The sequence below is a fragment of the Podarcis gaigeae genome, assembly GCF_964106915.1.
Source record: "Podarcis gaigeae genome assembly, chromosome: 8".
In the NCBI taxonomy this organism is placed as follows: domain Eukaryota; kingdom Metazoa; phylum Chordata; class Lepidosauria; order Squamata; family Lacertidae; genus Podarcis; species Podarcis gaigeae.
The window spans coordinates 57192135-57211833 of record NC_139684.1 but is presented as its reverse complement, the minus strand read 5'-3'; the positions used below and the strand labels follow the sequence as shown (position 1 = coordinate 57211833).

The 19699-nt window shown below is 45.7% G+C and overlaps 1 protein-coding gene across 7 annotated transcripts; it reads left to right on the top strand.

Moving 5' to 3' along the window:
* Positions 1–4217: 4217 nt before the first annotated feature.
* On the top strand, positions 4218–19362 carry BSDC1 (BSD domain containing 1). 7 transcript variants are annotated; one of them, XM_083751792.1, is made up of 12 exons: positions 4521–4561; positions 5063–5122; positions 6216–6276; positions 7072–7188; positions 7432–7599; positions 7691–7745; positions 11098–11213; positions 11744–11812; positions 13339–13420; positions 14737–15267; positions 15544–15647; positions 16462–19362. In XM_083751792.1, exons 1-12 carry the CDS (start codon positions 4551–4553, stop codon positions 16492–16494), a joined length of 1407 nt encoding a protein of 468 aa, XP_083607918.1. In that variant the 5' UTR covers positions 4521–4550; the 3' UTR covers positions 16495–19362. The 7 variants fall into 7 exon arrangements, with proteins under 7 accessions (XP_083607923.1, XP_083607922.1, XP_083607921.1 ...); XM_083751791.1 differs by lacking the exon at positions 4521–4561 and adding an exon at positions 4597–4873; XM_083751797.1 differs by lacking the exons at positions 4521–4561; positions 5063–5122 and adding an exon at positions 4218–4517.
* The last annotated feature ends 337 nt before the right edge of the window (positions 19363–19699 follow it).

Genomic DNA, 19699 nt, shown 5'->3' with positions numbered 1-19699 from the left:
CTGGTGTTCTTCAGATGTTTTGGGCTGCAACTCCCATCAGCCTGTCACTGTACATATGTGAAATGTTTTGACTCCTCTAAACCCCTATCATATATTCTTTATTTAGAGCATCTGTACCCTGCTTTTCAGCCAAAAAGGCTCCCAGAGAGGTTTACATGCTACCAAAACAGGCAATCCCTAGCCTACAGGTTTATAATCTAGAAAAGAAAAACATGGCACACAAGGGAAAAGGGGGGCTTATTTGTGGTTACATTCTGGTGTCAGGTGAAGACTTTTTTAAAATTCCCCTAGGGTTGTTTTTTGTTTTTTTAAATATCTTTGGCTTTGGTTTTGTGCATGTGTGATTTTTCAGACACCTGGTTTTATGCTTTCTGCTGGAATTTTGTAGGCAGAAACTTGTTTGATTTTGTTATTTTTATTGTATGTGAACATTTTATGTTGTGAGCTTATACAAATTTGATTCTACAAATGTAGTTAAGTAAATAAATAATCTAAAGTGAGGGCAGCTGCAAAACAACTGTCAAAGGTAGCAGCTGGAAGAAGGCAGACAAAAGCCCCTTTGTGTCCTCTACCCCTTGGATCCCACCTGGGCTTGCTGCGTTTCTTGGCAGTTGCCCCAGAAAGACTCCAAATGGAGGGAGGGAGAGGAGGGAGGGAGAATTTGTGGCCAGGGAGAGGGGTGTTTTAAACAAAGAGGTGTGCTACTACAAATTTATGTTTTGTGATCGGGATCTATGGAGATGTAAAATAACAGAAGCCTACACTCTGGATGAAAGGAATTTTCTCAGGATACAAGCAACAGTATCACAGGCACAACCCCTAGTTTGCAGACCAGGTGGTACTACTCAGCATTTCCCCAGTCTACAATCTACACCCCCTACAGCTCCAAATCTACTCCGAGCTAGTACATATATGTGTGTGTACTGCATTAAGCATTCTTTCTGAAATATAGGTATGTATATGGTAGCCTCATGCTAGAATAACTGGACCCACCAACTTGTGTGAAGCTGACTCTCAGAGAGTCACTGATTGAAAGCAGATGGCATGAATTCACTGGCTGCTTTATCAGCCAAGCGTATTTCCTCTGGAAATTCCCTGTGGAGCAAGGGAGCAGAGGAATAGATAGATGAGAAAGAAAGAGAAAAAAGAAGAATATCCATCCTACTCTATAAATAGCACAAGCTATATAGGAGCACAAGAGTGGCCTTGCTAAGATAGGCGTAGGCTAAATTTCAACACACACTAAAGACTAAATGGCTTAAATGTATTTATTTCTTTTCAACAAATTGTGTACTGCCTTTCTTCTACAAATAAGAACAATTTGCCATTATGTACAATTATTACTATTATTATTTGTTGCTTACTACTAAAAATTGTCTCAAAACAAATTAGTCTTTAGTTAGTTGTGCAACTAACAAGAGAAGCAAGAACTCCCTAGGGTGGCAGTTAAAAATATTTTTTAAATGATGGTGGTGGTGACCCACAACCAGTAATTAAAATTACCCACCAAAGACCTGAGTGAATAAGATAGGGTTTATGTGGTATGTAAGATAACAACCAATGTGCCAGGTAAGTCTCCCTGGGGATGGCAAGCACTCCTTGGAGGAAGGATAGGATTAAAATGAGATAAACAGTTTAGGCCTAGTTGCCTCCCCTTTCACTGCCGTCTCTCTTGTGTAGTTTTCAGGCCAAGGATCTATTCTTTGTAAAGTGTCATGTGCACAGATGGCAATATAAAGCTAATGATTATAGCTGGACAAGAGGAGTTCAGGTGAAATTATCTGGAAACTTGAGTTTCTTAGCTAATATGGCAGCCTTCCCAAAACTGATGCCCTTCAGGTGCTTTGAACTACAATTCCCAACAGCTCCCATAGCACCAGCACAATACAGCTGTGCTGGCTGGGGCTGATTGAAGCTCAAAGCAAATGAAGGGCACTAGCTCTTTTTGTTTATATAGCATATAATAGGAGTGTCCTTCATTAACAAAAGCCCTCTGGTTTTATTTGTATATAAATGGTGGGGAGAATAAGCAGGAGCCTTGAGGTGCTGGTGCATTTGGTCCTAGATTATTATTTTTATATGACCTTGCACTTGTTTCCCTTTAAGATACTCAGGAAAGCGTTTCATCAGCTTCCCACCTAATCTGTGTGCTTGATAGAATGGAAAGGTCACCCTATTACACTGCCTTCGCCACCCTGGTGCCTTCCAGATGTTTTGAACTGCAGCACCTACCAGCCCCAGTCAGCACAGTTACAACCCTATGCGTATTTACCCGTAAGTCCCATTGAGCAGAGTGGGATTTACTTCTGATATGACACGCACAAAATTGTTCTTCTAAGTTTCTCGGATAGAAAAGTTCCCCTACAACCTTGGTCCACCGTATAGTCTGTTAAAGTGTGTTGGGCTTGTAGCAGGAAACCCTCTCCCCATCATCCAGTTTGTACAAACTTCACACACACTCACACTCACACACTACATACACTACGCTTCTGTTATAAATTCATAGAAAATCAACCATGCATCGGATTTGCACTGTTCCACTTTTATTGTACGCCATGAAGGAAGGACTACAAAATGGGGAAGGTTTGATACAGGGCAGCCATAATCCCTTCACCATCCCAGCACATCCACAGGAGCCCTGCCCAGTTGCTATGCCAACCCTGATGGCCCTAGACAGAAGACAATCAAGATCACAAAGTCAAAACAAAAAAAATTCCTTCCAGTAGCACCTTAAAGACCAACTAAGTTAGTTCTTGGTATGAGCTTTCATGTGCATGCACACTTCAGGTATCTGAAGAAGTGTGCATGCACACGAAAGCTCATACCAAGAACTAACTTAGTTGGTCTTTAAGGTGCTACTGGAAGGAATTTTTTGTTTTGTTTTGACTATGGCAGACCAACACAGCTACCTATCTGTAAAGATTACAAAGAACTTGCATACGGGAGTGGATTCAGCATAGACTGAAACAAAGGACAATGATTAGATCTTCCCTCTAGGGGCAGGAAACTGCCAACTCCCCTTTGTCTCCTGGAAGTGACTCATGGGGAGGGGGAGAGAAGGGAGCCAGCCAGGTGACAGGACACTCAGGTTACCACCCCCCCTCCCTCAACCCCTCCTTTCTGTAATGTATGCATGAGGTTACCACCACAACTCCTCCCTCAACCCCTCCTTTCTGTAATGTATGCATGATGTTTCTGGGGGTGGGCTTGACTTACAGGATGGGAATTCCAAAAGTTTTTATAAAACCTTGCACACCATTTTTCTGTGTCTTTCCTCTCTCTTGCAAGTGAGGGGAACACCCTGTTGCAACAGTTCAATAAAGGCCAAGCCTACAGGCTGCTGTTTTGCTCCAAGTTATCCTGGTTGGTGTCTTTGTTTTGTCCAAGGGAGCCCTCGGATTTTTCCGGTAACAGGCTCTTCTGAAGTTAGTGGTAAAGATTGAAGTTATCCTGTTGATATCAATGATGCAGCGTTGCTGCCCCTCTCCTCACCTGGGCAGTGCTGCGCTTCCTGGGCCCAGCGGGGCTTGGTGCAGCAGGCTTCCTCCGCGCCCCTGGCACTAGAGATGTGGTTCCCCTGTTTTTCAAAAGCCTACTTTAGGGAGTACTTTGGGACTTCCTATTTTTCGTTATTATTTTTTTGATATATTTGTGTTAGTTTTTGTTGTATAAATGGTGCCACGGACCCCCTGTGTGGGTTACGTGGACCCTCTGGGGTCCACGGACCAACAGTTGGTAACCACTGCACTAGTCTTTCCATGCCCACTGCCCAGGCTTGCGCCCCAGGAGAGTCACTTTGGTGCTGCCTACGCAGCGGTTTGACTTCACCCCTGGAGGAATGCTCCATGGTCTCTCGGGACAGACGGATGCCAACAAACATGTTGAGATCGGGTGAGGAGGGATGAGAGTTTTAAAATGCAAATGATACATACATACATGCATACATATGTATCTATTAGATTATATTTTAAATGCGTTATTGTGAAATACCGGTAAGTGTAAGAGCTGCGGGTGATTGCAGAATGCTAACTTCAACGGGGCTACGGAATTTCCTTCGTAAGATCCAGGGAGGGAAAAGGGGAGGACCTTTCTCCCGGCTCCGCCTCGATGCTGCAGAGAGAAAGGAGGAAAACGCTGAACGTGCTTCGCGAGAACATTTTTGGCCCTCGGCGATTGCCGTATCCACAGAGGCCGACCAAACCAAGGAGAAGCATACAGATTAAAAAGAGAGTGAGAGAAGACGCTCCCCACTCCAGCCCTCACTTCCGGGTTCCTTTTGACAGCCGCCCGTGTGAGGAGCATAATGCAGAAAACAACGGCATCGCCAAAAGGCTTTTCTACTTCTATGTGTAACCCTAGGGAAGCCACTCTACTCAGAGCTCTCTATCGTGGAAGCCGGAAGTGTTTCTATGGTAACACAGAAGTTGTGACAGCCCGATTGAGAGAAAGTGGGGGATCCCCCGGAAGTAGTGGCGGTTGCTGCGTCAAAAGGGCGGGGCTTCTGCTGGGTGTCAAAGGTCAGTAAATATTGGTGACGTCAGACGGCCAAGATGGCGGAAGGGTGAGCGTAACTGGTATCGCTGGGAGTGGTGCCTTTGCGACTGGGGTGGGGGAGACCTAGGGGCGAATGAGGAGGAGAGGCGGGGAGTTGTGCCAGAGCTCCGCTTCGGGACCCCTGGACTGATTAGGCAGGAAAGAGTACCGCTGGTAATGCATAGAGTGTGTTCCTTTGGCCCTGAGTTAGTGTTGTTAGCCCCGCCCCCTCCCTCTTGAGTCTGGGCACTCTTGTTTTGTAGAGGCAGCCCTGGCGGTGGTGGCGAAGCCAGAAGATGAAGTGTGGGTTTTTCAGGGGATCAGGTTGCGGAGGAGAAAGGTAGGATTGTACTGTATGGTATGGGGGGGGCAGTTTAGGATTGCTTGGGGGTAGGGCAGCGTTGGCTGTTTGGGGAAGAGATCTAGGAATTCGGGGCTAATAGTGCGGTGAGGCCTCAGAATTGTCAAAGTGGGCATATCTGGGGACAACTGGAAAAGAGGGTCCTGAAAAACATCTGCTTTGTTACAGCACCTCAAATGATGTGTTTGGATGTGTGGGACTTGGGTTCAGACTCTCTGGCAGCCTTGGGTAAGCCACTGTGTTGCAGTCTGACCCGTTTTGTAGGTCTGTTAATATATGAGATTATTCATCACTGACTCGCTTTACCTTTCTTGCCATGTGCATCTGTTGAGTTGAGCTGCCTTGTAAGGTAGTACCTTAGTGTGACAGATGGTGGGGGCATTCAGATTGAAGTGCAGTTGATTGCTATGCAGGGGGTTTAATGGTTTGAGGAAGGCTTTGAATCAAAGGTTGCTTGGCCAAGCCCTGCTCTTAGACCACTTGTATAGTCATTTATATACAGAACTCTAAAGTAGCACTAGAATATGATTGTGGTTATAGTGTGTTCCATGATGATGTATTAATTGTGGCAAACTAGAAAAACTGTATGTGGGAGAAGGGAACCAGTAAATCCACATTCTTTCACTACTCCCCAAACTAAATTATATGATTTAAACAGGTGGCACAAGAGCCTCTAATTCACTTGTATGTCTTTGAGGCTATGTGCTGTAAAAGCCTGAATGATTATTTTGTTCATACCCTTTTTCATAGATTTCTAGTAAATACTGTAGGAGGCTAAGTTTGTATTACATTTTTTGCATCGTTCACATCATGTTGTAGGAGTTCAATAATATTCCCTTAAACTTAAATAAGTATTTAAATACCTGCTAAGTTGTTAAAGTGCTTTCTATCTTGGTTGTAGTTGGTTCTTTTGGGAGGTAATGTTGAGAAAGGGCAAAAGAGAGAGACGGAAGAAGATAATGTGTAACAATTCATGAGAAAAATGGGAGCCTTGGTCTGCAGTAGTGCTTGAAAGTGTCGCACAAGTTTTGAAATCTTTGGAACGTGTGCCTAAGAATTTAAATAATTATTCTACTTGTGGCAGGAGGAGGCCAAGCCAAGGACACAAGTGTAGTACCACACTGATTTTAAGGTGTTTCTGCATTGGCTCTTGAAAGGGAAGGTCCTGAATTGGGGTTAGAAAAAGATTCTGTTAACATTTCATAGAAATAAAGGCTGCCGTTGTAGGATTTGCTGCAGTAGCTGACTGTTCTGCATTCTTTGTCTTGAGTTTATTATGTAAAATTCCCAATTTCAGCTTCATATGTTTGTCCTGTAATAGGGAAGATGGAGGCTGGTGGAGGAGCTGGCTACAGCAAAGCCTTCAGACAGTCAAAGATAAGGTAGGTGGGTCTGCTTTTTATCCACTGGTAAACTAGAGAGAGAGAAAGAGAGAGGATGTCAAAAAGACACAGCTCAAACTCTGATATTTGGCCATGCTGCCTGAGGCTGGTGGGAGTCCATCATGGTCTGGGGGCATCAAGTTGGCTACTTCTGAATTAATGACTGATGACTCCCTTTGTAAGAAAAACCTCTTTGCTTATTATACTACTTAGTATTAGGTGCCAAGGAAAGGCCCCAGCTTATGAGCCGTTCTCAAGCACCTGCTTGCTAGCTGTGGGAAAGGAAATACTGAACTAGTCCTGCCTTCCCCAACCTGGTATTATCCAACTGTTTTGGACTACAGCTCAGTCCCACACAGCATGGCTGTAGGATCTTGAGGATGATGGGAGTTGTAGTTAAAAGCAGCTGGAGGACCCCAGGTTGGGGAAGGCTGAACTAGATGGACCCACCTTGGCCTGATCTGCCATGGTAATACTTTGGTTCATTGGAGTAGCATTCACATCTCACAGTCACGTTTCATGTATCTGTTATTGGAATTAAAAATGCTTGTTTTGGGATCAGTTGTGAACATGTTGCTGAAGCCACCTGAGGTGATTGGAACAAAAGCTGTCAGGTGCTTATTGTTTTGGATGTATGAATTCTGTTTTCTCCTCCTGATGGCCACACTCTTAGATTGATAAACACTTGGTGTTCTTTGATTGTTAACCCCCAACCCAGGCTAACTACCACACTCCTTAGAAATTCAGCCACAGTGTACCCAACAATAAGTACATTCTCCTCTCACTCTGTTGCAGTCCACAGAGGCCTTGGAGTTCATGAAACGTGACCTGACCGAGTTCACGCAAGTGGTCCAGCATGACACAGCCTGCACCATTGCTGCCACTGCCAGTGTGGTCAAGGAGAAGCTGGCTGTGAGTGGGCATCGGAAACTAAAATGGAGGGAGAGGCAGGGGCAGGAATGCATGTCATTGGGGAGGGCTGGCAGGTTTTCATTTGTGTTTGCCATTTCCCTCTCCCCACAACTTTTTTCATTATTCTCTTTGTTGATTTGGTGTATCAAGCCCATAGCAATGCTAGGCTTTGTGGGATACTGCCCACTCTGGTTCCTCTGCCTTAGATTAATTTTCATTGTGCATTTCTTTGTTTTTGTGAAGACGGAAAGTTCCTCGGGTGCAACAGAGAAAGTGAGAAAAGGGCTCTCTAACTTCCTGGGTGTTATCTCCGACACATTTGCACCTTCACCAGATATGACCATTGACTGTGACGTCATAACCCTGATGGCAACCCCTTCTGGAACAACAGAGTTATACGACAGTGCCAAGGTGCCTCCAGCCTCTACCCCCCAAAAGTGGCTTCTGTCCCCGCCATTAATGTCTTGTGCTCATATGCTTCTCCCTGTCTGTCCTCTTCCAGGCTCGGCTGTACAGCCTTCAGTCTGACCCAGCCACCTATTGCAATGAACCTGATGGTAAGTTGGGGGCTGATTTGGACTGAAAAACCCCACAGTCAGGGCAGTGTTTGGGTGAACTATCTACCTGGAGGGTGACTGAAGTCCACAACATACTGCTTGCTTTCATAAAGCAAAACCTGACAGGATGGCCCAAATTTTGAAATACAGGTCTTGCTAAAAGAAAAGTAACTTCTAGGTTTGGGGGCTGCAGCAGAAAGGTCCAAAGGAGGTAGGGTGACAGGTTGGGGATTGGTGCATGATGGAAGTGTTATGGTTCATCATGGGAGGCTATTCTCAGAATTCCTGCTCAGCCACGGGTGGCCTCTGGCAAGTTAGACTTTTTGCAAATAATGAGGAAGGATTGCAAGGCACCTGCTTCTCATGAAAAGCCAAGTTGCACCTTCCCCTACCCTCTCCTGCTGCTTTCCCCCACCCTCTGCCACTCCCCCTATCCTCACAGTCTTCTGTACCAGACTGGCAAGGGTGAAGCTACCCTGCCACCTTCTTGGCCTGGAGAGGCAACCAGGATAGTTTTGCACTCCACTTTCCAGCCATTAGTGGCTGCATACACATGCTGGTCTTTTAAGGTCAGAAGAGTCAGTTCTGGCAGGCTGAGATCCTGCCTGGAAAATAGGTGTGTGGGCAGAAACCATGGAAACTTGAGCCTAAGAACAGTGTAATGCAGGGGTGTAGAAGCTTTTGAGGCTAGCTAACCCATATCACCCCAGCCCTGGAGGGCCAACTTGAACCCCCTAGCTGGACAAGATTGGCCCACAGTCCAGAGGTTTTACATCCATGGCATAGCCTGACCTCTGCCATCTGCAGAGTGCCTTAAGAAAGGGCAGAAACTGTAAACAAATGTGTGGGAAGTCTCCTGGTGGATGCCTGCCTGCCAAACCTGCTTTGGGGATGCCAGCTTGGAATGTTAAATCTACATACAGGTGGAGGGTGGGGAGGCATTTTGTGAAATTAGTTGAATCTATGTATTGTTGTTGTTTCATTTGTTCCTTGTCTTAGCCAAAAAATCTCAAGATGATTAATAATAAAGGATACAATACAAATTCCAAAATTATATAGGAGATTCAAAGCACTGAAAGTGATCATACTTAATAATTTAAGATATAGAGGATTTAAATAATCTTGGAAGAATATAGATACATTATTTCTACCATATGTTTATGTTTTATACCTATGCTATTATTTTTTCTATTAGTTTATGTATGACTGTAACCTAGTATGTGTTGAAGATGAGATATAGCAGCAAAGCATGCATATATATATATATATGTGTGTGTGTGTGTGTGTAATATGTGTGTGTGTGTGTGTACATGTATATGTAAATGTATATATAAATAAAATGGCCAGAGCAGCAAGAAAAGGAGAGGGGGAAAATAATCATTATATATTTGGGAAAAGAGGCAAGTCTTTAACTGGTGCCAATATGATGTTGATGTAGTTGCCAGGCAAGTTTCTTTGGGAAGAGAATTCTGCTGAAGAGGCCCCTTCGTGCCTACCATTTCTTTGTTTTTCTTGTATCATTTACACACACACACGCACACACACCCAGCCGAATACTATCTTGATGATGCAATGTCATTGTACTGGAGTAATTTCCCTGTGTGGCTATTAATTATATTTAAAAAAGAATGACAGAGCAAAGACATGATAATGGTTAGGAAAATCACCCCTCTTCTTTCTATAACACTATAATTTGGGATGACCCAATTTGATTTGGTGGCAGGTTCAGGAAAGGTAAAAGGAATCAGCAGTTTTACACAAGGCATAATTAACTTTTGAGATTTACTGTCGCCAAACATGGGGTATCTATATTGTAAAGGGCTTTAAAGAAAAGGATTGAACAGATTCGTGGCATGATCTCTCAACAGCATTGAGACCAAATGAACATAGTTAAAGGAACTTTTCGTGTGCAGAGGCGCTGCTTATATTATGGGGATGAGGCCAAAGGGGGGCTTCCCCTTTTACTTTTTGTCATGACAACCTTAGGTACTGTCTTCAGAAAGCATATTCCACTAAAGCCAGGAAGGTGTGGATGTGTCAATGTTCAGACATTGAGAATTTCAATGTGTCTAATCTTCCAACCCCCATCCACCATTTGAGTTCTCTGTAATATATCTCTAAGCCTCTCTCAAATAGCAGACTTACTGAAATCAAGGCTTCTCATCCACGGCTATAATTCCACAGTTAAGCAGGCTGTGCTTTATCTCTTAAAGTCCATGTCACTTTGTTTACACTGCCAAAGTAGCTTTATCTCACAAGCAGCAGGAATCCCGTTGTCTCACAGTGTGGCAGGAATCCCGTTGTCATAATCACACACAGCACAGCATACATTACAGGAAAAACAAGTTAACGTAATTTTCACCACTGCCTCCTTGAGGGACTGCAGTCTGTCATGGTGTAGTGCTGGTTTTGGTTTGTTGTCCAACAAACTTTGGCCATTTAAGAACATAAGAGCCTGCTGGATCAGGCCAGTTGCCCATCTGATGCGGCATCTTGTTCTCACAGTGACAAAACAGATGGCTGTAGGAAGCATACAAGCAAGACAGACTTGAGTTCAACAGCACTCTCCCCTCCAGTGTTTTCCAAAACTGGTATTCAGAAGTATACTGCCTCCAGCAGTGGAGGTAGAACATGGCCATCTTGGTTGGTAGCTGTTGTGGGCTTTATCCAAGAATTTGTGTGATCCTCTTTTAAAGCCATCCAAGAGCCATCACTGCCTCTTGGGGGAGCGAATTTTATATATGCTTTTTGGAAAAGTACTTTTGTTTGTCCTGAATCTTCTAACATTCAGCTTCATCGAAGGTCCCTGAGTTCTAGTGTTATGAGAGAGGGTCAGAAACCTTTCTCTGTCCACTTTCTGCGCACCATGCATAATTTTGTTATTTATTTATTAGGTTTGTGTACGGCCCTTCCTCTGAAGGTCACAGGGCAGTTCATAACACGATACAAAATGAAAAGGCAAAATACATAATACAACCAACAAACACATTAAAAAAGTAATAGAATGATAATCAGCCAAATGCCTACTTGAAAAGAAATGTTTTAACCTAGCACCTAAAGATAATGTAATGAAGGTCCCAGGCAAGCCTCCTTGGAGAGGGCATTCCAGAAACAGGGAGCCATGACAGTAAGGCCTATGCTCATGTTGCCACATTCCAGGTTTCTTTAACAATACTTTCCACCAGTCTTCCTGGGAGAGATGTTAAGCTAACCAGACTGCAATTTTCCAGGATCCCCCTTGGATCCCTTTTCAAAAATTGGTGTTACATTGGTCACTTTTCAGTCCTCAGGTATGGAAGCTGATTGTACCACTTCCGCTGTGATATGGTGGTGTTTCTTCCATCCTCTGCAGGACCCTCTCAGCTCTTTGAGGCCTGGCTATTGCACTTCAACCTAGAGGAGAAGAAAGGGGAGATCTCGGAGTTGCTGGTGAACAGCCCTTCCATCCGCTCTCTCTATTCCAAGATGGTAAGGTGGTGCAGTGTGGCTTACTCCCTTGATCTTCTGGGTCTTGTTTTCAAACAGTTGCTCTAGAAGTTAGTTGCTCACATTTATCTGTGGGGTGGTGCTGTTCTCTATTCTGAAGGAAGAGACAGGGCTCCAGAACATGTCCATTGCAATCCCTGTAATGCTTTTAAATTCAGAAAATTTGGTTCCTATCAGAATATTCTAGGGAGCAGCAGTGTCTTAAAATCTAGGGGTTACTTCTCTTACCTCTTACAGACGTAATCTCTCTACCCATAATTCCCTACACACATTCAGCCATGCAGCAGGATACAGTCTGTCTTATCAGAGTCCCCCTAGTGTGGAGGAGTCTCTGTATATGCATGCAGGGCCTGTCTCACACTTGGTGTTGATGGGGCTATGGAGTGCAACCCCACAACTGCCTTGTTCTCCTATGAGGGGGTTGTGTGTACTCCCCTAATGTGATTCTGGTTTAAGACAACTGTATCCACTGCATCCCTGTTCATCCTTCTGTTTCCTTCTATTGACATCAGGTGCCAGTGGCTGTGTCCCATTCTGAATTCTGGCAACGCTACTTCTACAAAGTCCATCAGCTGGAGCAGGTGAGTTTGTAGAGGTTATCTCTGGGAGCGACTGAGACAGAGTCAGTTTTTCTCCATTGCAGGATGCAGTAAGGGGCAACACAAGGGTGTTTGAAGGAGGGTGCAACAGTGTCTTTACAGGACAGTCTTTTAAGTCACATTTCCAGAGAGAGGCTCAGGGAAAGATGTTTATAGGTCTTTCTCATGTGCACCTGTGGGCACACAGAGTGGCTCCTACCTCATCCCTTAATGCAGCTTGCTTGCCAAGCCCTTCCTGTCTTTTTTCCTGAAGCAGACAGTGTGTCACTTAGCATTCAGTTGCACTGTGGAACAGCAGAACCCTTGGAAATGTCCTAGGCTTGTAGAATTCTTTGAGATTCTGGCCTACTCAGTTTGGGGGGTGGGAAGTGGTAAGAGAGTGCCACTGCTTCAGACTACAGGAATCATGTCCTTATGAAGAGAAGAATCAAGCATGCAAATGGTAAGGCGGCATATGTGGTCACATTTCAAATGACTTGGAAGTCTAGATGCAAAGTGCAGCTTGAACTAAGGAGAAGTGGAAGGAGTGGCTGTTTTGTATGGTGAGGGATTATTTGTTAGCAGGAAACTCTTTGCTTGTGCCAAGACATTTTAAAGTCAAGTCTTTGTTAGCCCAAGTGTTGTCAGCCTGCCAGAATCATGAGCAATGAACACCAACTGGTAAACCTGCAGATGAGGGTTTACACTCAGGCCTATGGGGTTCTTGTTGATCTGTTCTGATGCTCAGGTGAGGACTTTCCATAGTACCTTCCAGGGCAGGGGTCTGCAACCTTTAAGACAAAAAGAGCCACTTGGACCCGTTTCCGAAGGGAAAAAAACTGGGAGCCGCAAAACTCATCATTATAAAAATAATTTTGTCACTTTTTTATTATTTCTTTGTTTGACCCCTCAGAATTACTCCTCCTCATAGAAATAAACGTTAAATTAACAAGTTACCTTTTTGTGTGTTCTTCACTCCCCTTCAAAACAGTGACCAGCGTACATGCCCCCTTTCAATGCAGTGACCAGCGCACATGCCCCGTACAATGTAGCGGGTGGGCGGGCGGGAAGGTGACGTTGGGACGGTGCGTGACTAACGCACGCACTGCCCCCATGCGACGTCACAGCCAGTACAGCGCCTGCCACAGTGGGGAGTGTCGGGGTGCACAATGCACCTCCTCCCCTCGCTAGTATCCGCCCCGGAGCCGCGGCAAAGGTGTAAAAGAGCCACATGCGGCTCCGGAGCCGCAGGTTGCAGACCCCTGTTCCAGGGGATTGAGGGTTTGCCTTGAAGCCTGACCCCAGAAACTTCTGTCCTACTCTTGGGCATGTTCTTTTGGTTTAGCTCTATAAGTATTTTCTCTCTTCCCCTTGCTTGCCACCTTCCTTCCCATGTTCAGCTGTCAGAAATCTTTTCTCACCCAGGAGTATGAGCTCTTGAACTCTGCCTGCAGGGGTAGTCTTGTGCCCTCTCCCTGGTCAGCAGGTGAGCAACTTCTGACAGCCATCTGAATTCCTTTCTGTCCCAGGAGGAGGTCCGGAGAGAGGTTTTGAAGCAGCGGGCAGAACAAAGTGTTCATTCAGAGGAGCCAGGCTGGGAAGAGGAAGAAGGTTAGTGAAAAGAAATTGCTTCCCAGCTGGGCAAGATGCCTGAAGGGGTCTTCTGGCCCTTTTGTTTATAGTTTCCTGTACTTTATGCACAATTTATTTATTGAAAAGATGCCTACTGCATCTTTCCACTAATACCTTTTGGGGCAACTTCCATGCCAAATTAAAACCATGCAAGGATAAAATACAAAATAAAACTCAGATCAACACCAGAAGAGCATCTGCCTTGAGAACAAATACAATGACTAAACCACTCATGCTTTTTATCTCCAGAAATTGGGACAATAGAGAATAATTCACTTGGTGCCTAAAAGAATAGTAAAGGGGAAGGGCCTTCCATCATTTTGGTGCAATGGTAGAAAAGGTCTTGTCTTTGGTAGCCACCTGTCTAACCCCTGAAGGTGGAGTTAATTGAAGCAAGGCCTCAGCTGATCAATTCAGGACATGAGCAGATCTATTTGACAGGTGACAGTTCTTCAGGTAACTAGTTCCCAGGTCACTCAGGCCTCCACACAGTTGAGAACCAGCATTTTGAAATCTTATTGGAGACAGATTTGGAGTTGGTGTGTCTTCATTAGGCTGAAATTTGCAATATTGGCTGCCTCCTTAGCAGCTGGGCTTATGTAAACATGGTGAGGGCCACTGTTTGCTCCTTTCCTGATGGAGTCTGCAAACATGCTCTAGCCCCCTAAAGTTTTGCTCTGGGTTGCAGTGCAAGAGTGGGTTTTTCTAGGCAAGTTGCCCATCCTCCTCTAACTGTTTGTTTGGGGATTCCCAGCTTAGTCTGCCTTGATGGTTAACGTAGCCCTATTGGTGTACAGAGTAACATAAGCCACACATATATATAAAGATGGGGCCCTCACCTGAAATTTCACTAATGAATGCAGATGAAGTTTTTGCTTGTCTTATTGCACAAAAAAATCTTAGGAGCTGTTTTGCTTAGCAGTGTTACAATTTTTGGACATTTTTAAAGCTTGGGAGAAAGGGAGAAAAAATCGCAGGCATCCTGGCAGGGGGAAATTAAATGGCTTATTTCTTGGTAGTGCCCTCATTGCTAAGAAATAACACGTCAGGAAGTACAAAAGAGAAGGGCAGGGGAGAGAAACCTTCTCTTTGTAGGGAAACTTTGTAGGCATTATTAGTATTCAGAAGGCTGTAAGGAAAACTTCCTGATCAGTCTTTCCCTTACCAAGTCAGAGGGAAAAGCAAGAATTTCCCCCTGCTTGTTTCCCCCTGCTCATTTCCCCCCGCTAAGGAATGTCATCAGTGACACATTTTCTCACCTGTTTTGCCTCACTCTCTCACCTCTTCTACCACAGAGGAATTCCTTGGGTCATCCTCCTCCCAGTCTAACGTCTGCTTGCAATCTCCCCAAGAGGTGAAGCCAGCTTCCCCCACCTCTGCAGCAGTGCTCACTCCGACCCTAGAGGCATCGGTGGAAAGCTGGGCTATGCTGAGCACTGCCCCGGCAGAGGTGACTCCATCTGAAAGCAGCGAAAGCATCTCTTTGGTGACTCAGGTTGCAAACCCTGCTGCGGCTGCTGCTGCTGCTTCACCTGCTGTGCCCTTACAGACTGGAGCCCAGCTCTCTGGGGCAGGGGACATCTCTCAGAGGCTGCAGGAAGCTACCGCAGAGGAGCAGACCTCACTCACAAAGCCAGCGGAGCCTGCACATCCTTCCCCAGCTGTTTCAGAGGCAAAGCCTTCCCCAGAGCAACCCAAGGAACAAGCGGAGGCCAAGCCAGTGAGCAGGACAGAGACTCTGCGAGAGGACGGGCCAATGGATCTGCGACTCTTTGAACTCAACTCCGACAGCGGGAAATCCACTCCCTCCAACAATGGGAAGAAAGGTGGGTAGCCTGGACAGTGCTCAGGGAGCCAAACCTCAGCCCTCTGTAAATGTGCATTAGCATGTGGAAAGTTACCTATTTGCAAGCCCCTCTTGACCCTTGACAGCTCTGGAACAACACCCATTTCTATGTTGGTGTGGTCTGGCTACAGAGGTGTGGATGCCGCACAGCCTTGAGTGCATTTGTTGTTGTTTAGTGATTTACTTCCTGCTGTGGCATTTGTGGTACCTCAGAAGCCTTGAGCAGGGGACGCCTCTGTTGTTCTTTTCATTTCAGGCTCTAGCACAGATATTAGTGAGGATTGGGAAAAGGACTTTGACCTGGACATGACTGAAGAAGAGGTGCAGTTGGCCCTCTCCAAGGTGGACATCTCTGGGGAGGTGAGTCCTTGTAGGCAGCCAGGTCCAGAAGACCGTCCCTGGGGTTATTGGGGTGGTGGCAGAACATATTACAAAGGCCTTTTGAAAAAAGGCTGTTGTTTGGTCACTGGCATACTCCCAGGAAAGGGTTGTAGGGTTGCAGCCTTAAGAGGGCTTTCAGAAGAGACAATGAGGACCTTATTTTTCTTTATTTTGTTGCTCACACCTTTGTGACACTAACATGTACATGACTTGTGTTGGACACAGGCATGTCCTTGTGCTTCAGAAAAAAATGCCACACCTGCTTTTTTGTAGAAGAGGAGCAGCCAGGCACTGAGGAGGAGGAAGAGGAGGACTATCTTAATGCTTTAGTTCTCTCTCTGGCAAGACTGCTGACTGGGATCCAATCACTTGTATCTTCAAGGCCACATTTATTTTAGTTGAATTTGGGGAAACCACTTGAAGCATCCGTTGGGTTGAGCTATTTCAATTGTATTTGTTTGATTTCCTCATTGCCAACAGCTGAAAGTCTGTAAAATTTTGATAATAAACCTGATTTGCAATGGGGGTTAAATAATTTTGATTGCAACTGTATATATGGCTTCGGGTCTCAGGTTTTAATAATGTTTCAGCAGCACATAGACTGGATTGCTTGGTTGGTTCTTTGCAAGTCAAAGGATCAATCAACTTAAAATGCTTTAATTTGCTGGCAGCTCTTGGTCTAATCCTGTGCACAATCATTGTGTGACCTCGGTCAGTGCTTGCTCTTTGTCCCTTTGTAACATCCTACCTTAAAACACCTTTCTTCTTGCGCTCCCTCCCTCTCCTACTGCAGATGGAAGATGAAGAATGGGAAGACTGGGAATAACATGGGGCCATCACTTCCGTGGTGCATCTTGGTATCTTCCCCCACCCCCTTCCCCCCTCCGCACCATCCAATGTGAATTAAACCACAGAGCAACCGGTTCCTTTTTCCTGTGTAAATGTGTTCCGGGCTGGCTGCATCCCATCTCTGCTGAAATCCTGTTGGGGACCTTGGACCATAACCCACACTTGGATCCTGGTGGTGGCTGGTATCACGTGGGGCTGCCGAAGAGCCTCGGCAGAGGGAGTGGGGCACAGGGATAGGTGCATCTTCCCAGTAGGTCCTCTGGACAATTGCTTCTCTCAGAGCTGTCTCAGTGTGGATTTATTTTCCTTTGGGGAGGGCACGGTTTGAGGTGGGTGTCAGTTGATGGTGGTTTGGGGTGGGTGTGGGGTGAGTCTGACTGGGCTCTAGAAGATAATTAGGATTATCATGCCTGTTCTTTACTAGGCTGGCCACTTCCTAGCTGTGCCTCCTCCTGTGTGAGTGTTTTCATGAAACCCAATAAGCTTTTAGAGAAGGAGAAGACAACCCCTCTAGCATGGTGTCTGATTGCTCATACCTATTTCCCTTAGCATCTTGCACTGCCTGATAGGAAGCCAGGACATTGAAAAGCTGGGAGAGTCCTCTCATCCCTACCTGTCCCTCCTGAACTGCTCCTTCTCTGCTTTTCTGGGACTTGAAGCACTTTTTAAAAAATAAAAATGAAATCTTAAGCTGAATCCTTGCTTAGCAGCACGTGTCACTAGCGGGAGCATCTACAGCACAAGCTCCCCTGAATTGAACGCATGTGGAAGGAGATGTTCCTGCTGGGTTGTGCTGCTAAGACCTTCTTTGAAAAGGGCTGGGTGTGAGTTTCTGTGGAGCTGCTGAATGGCGCAAGTGCAGCTCCTCTGCTGGTAGCCTTGCTATTAGGCATCCCTGAGAAGCACTGACGGTCAGTGTTGAAGGACCAGCATTTGCCAAAGCCTCATGCCCCTCTTTCCCGCCCCCACTTGGGCTGATGCATTTGTCAATCTCTGTCTATGGCAGCCTTCGCCAACCAAGTGAAGGCTAGTATGTAGCAAGCCTCTGGAAAAACCCCATCCCTGGGGAGAGGTCTCTCATGCTCCCCAACCTTGCCAAGAGCTACAACTGCCTACAAGGCTGTGTTCCTTCCTTGCCCGCATCTCTCTGACCTTCTCTAGGCATATCTGTTTCCTTTTGGTGCGATCCCCCCCTTCTCCTGACATGCTCCTTGCCACAACATAGTTGAGTCGAAAGCGCATGTAATTACTTGAGCATCTCTGACCTCAGAACTGATTAGCTCTGTTCATGCTTTTCTAAAATGGGTCCAAAATGGAAATGGGCTTCTTCTCCATTAGGAAGCTCTCGTGCACAAACTCCGTTGACGCAAATGGGAGTTGGAGTGTGGAGGTTCAGCATCTCTCTGATGCATACAGCTGTGACAGGAAATGTGCTTATGTTCCTCCCCAATGATGCAATATACCTTAGGCTGGTTTCATACCAGAGCCCCTGTGGTTGAGCCTTCAGAAGCATCTGATATTTGTCAGAGATATCCAAAGGCGACTCCCTTCCAGCCTTCTCACAGTGCTGCTGCTCATACATTCATCTTCTCAATAATGCCTGGCTTCTTAAGAGTACCAGACAGGAATAAGAAAGTTCCTGCTACTTATTTCTCTTTCCTGCTCCTATTGGAAGCCAAACACTGCCAATAGGAGAGTAAGCAAGTAAGCACGTAGCAGTACTGTGCGAGAGCTGGAAGGAGGCTCTCCATGGGTCACTTAGTAGCTGTCAGAATTTATAGCTGCTACAGTCACCTCTCCTAGAGGCTTCTGATAGTGTGGAGACATGTTTGCAGGCTCCTGTATGAGCCAGTCCATGTAAATGAACCCCCATTTGGGGGGGAAACTAGCAACAGAGTCAGCCCGAAAAGCAGATTAAGGAGAGTGAAGCACCCAAGTTTCTTGGTTGCCTTGTTCACAGTATTTCTTCTTGTGTTCGTCCTCGGTCCACATGAGCTGTTGCTTCTGAAATGGGGATCAGTGGTGGAGCACATAGATTCATGCTGCATTCCTGTCTCAGTCCTTGCCATCTCCCTTTAGAAAGATCATGTAGCAGCAGGAGGTGGGTTTGGCCTTCTGCTCGAGTTGCTGGTATAAGGCCACTTCCTATTCCTGTGATCTAAAACAGGATAGTTTTTTGGGGGGCAGGGTAGCGTGTGCCCCACTGCCCTTCTCCAGCATAGTGCAAAAATGAATGTTTCCTGCATTTGCAGGTACGAGCTCCATCACAGTCTTGAGGGGACTGCTTTTGGATGTGTCTTAATCATCCATATGAGGGCCTGGCTAAGCCACGGGACACGAAAATAGTTTAGAAAATGAACTATATTCTATATCCCCTTGAAGACTGGATCTCATTGAGTTTAGCAGAGCATAGGGGGGCCAGGAATCAGTGGTGTGACATCTGCCTAGAAGAGCCCAAATCCAAGTGTCTGAGAAGGATGGTGGTTGTCACGGGACATCTGTGGCTCCTGGGTCAGCTTGCTTTTTTAGATGTGTCTGTGTGATGATGGGGCAAAGCATGGTAGTAGAGAGCCAGATTCTGTGCCAAGGGGACGAGGTTCATTCCCAGTTTGGGTTGGGGAAAAGCACTGAGGCTCTGATTTCATCATAATTCTCCATAGTTGATTTTCTTCTCTCTTGGTTGTGCAATATTCTCTCATTTTTAAATTATACTGCAACTCCCTGGACTGTTTTCTAGCTGGGGTGAAGAAGTGACTCTAACAGCTGTTTAGTTTTGTAATGATGACTTTCTCCTGAACCTTTTACAGACTTGCCGTTAACAGCAATTAAAAGAGTTCTACAGAAATGGCCTGGTGATATTGGTTTCTTGACTCCCCCCCCCCCCCGCCAACCCTGTTGTGTAAGTAGGTGTAGCAGCCATAGTTTGGGAAGTGTGTGTTTTTTCAAATTCAGTTCAGATTCAAAGTCTTAGGAAGAACTTTCTGACGCTGATAACTGTTTGACAGTGGAATCGACAACTTCGGAAGGTGGTGGTTTTTCAACCGAGGTTGGCTGCCCACCTGCCAGAGATTCGTTAGCTTTGATTCCTGCATTGTAGGGGGTTGGACTAGATGACCCTTGGGGTCTCTTCCAACTCTGCCATTCTATGATTCTCTTCCTTTCAGAGATGCCAAATAACACAC

Bases quoted from the DNA above. Each gene is read 5' to 3' on its own strand.
- BSDC1 (XM_083751791.1), top strand. From the start codon at position 4,830: ATGAAGTGTGGGTTTTTCAGGGGATCAGGTTGCGGAGGAGAAAG. The intron at 6,277-7,071 runs GTAGGTGGGTCT...ACTCTGTTGCAG, and splicing joins TTCAGACAGTCAAAGATAAG to TCCACAGAGGCCTTGGAGTT. The intron at 13,421-14,736 runs GTTAGTGAAAAG...CTTCTACCACAG, and splicing joins AGGCTGGGAAGAGGAAGAAG to AGGAATTCCTTGGGTCATCC.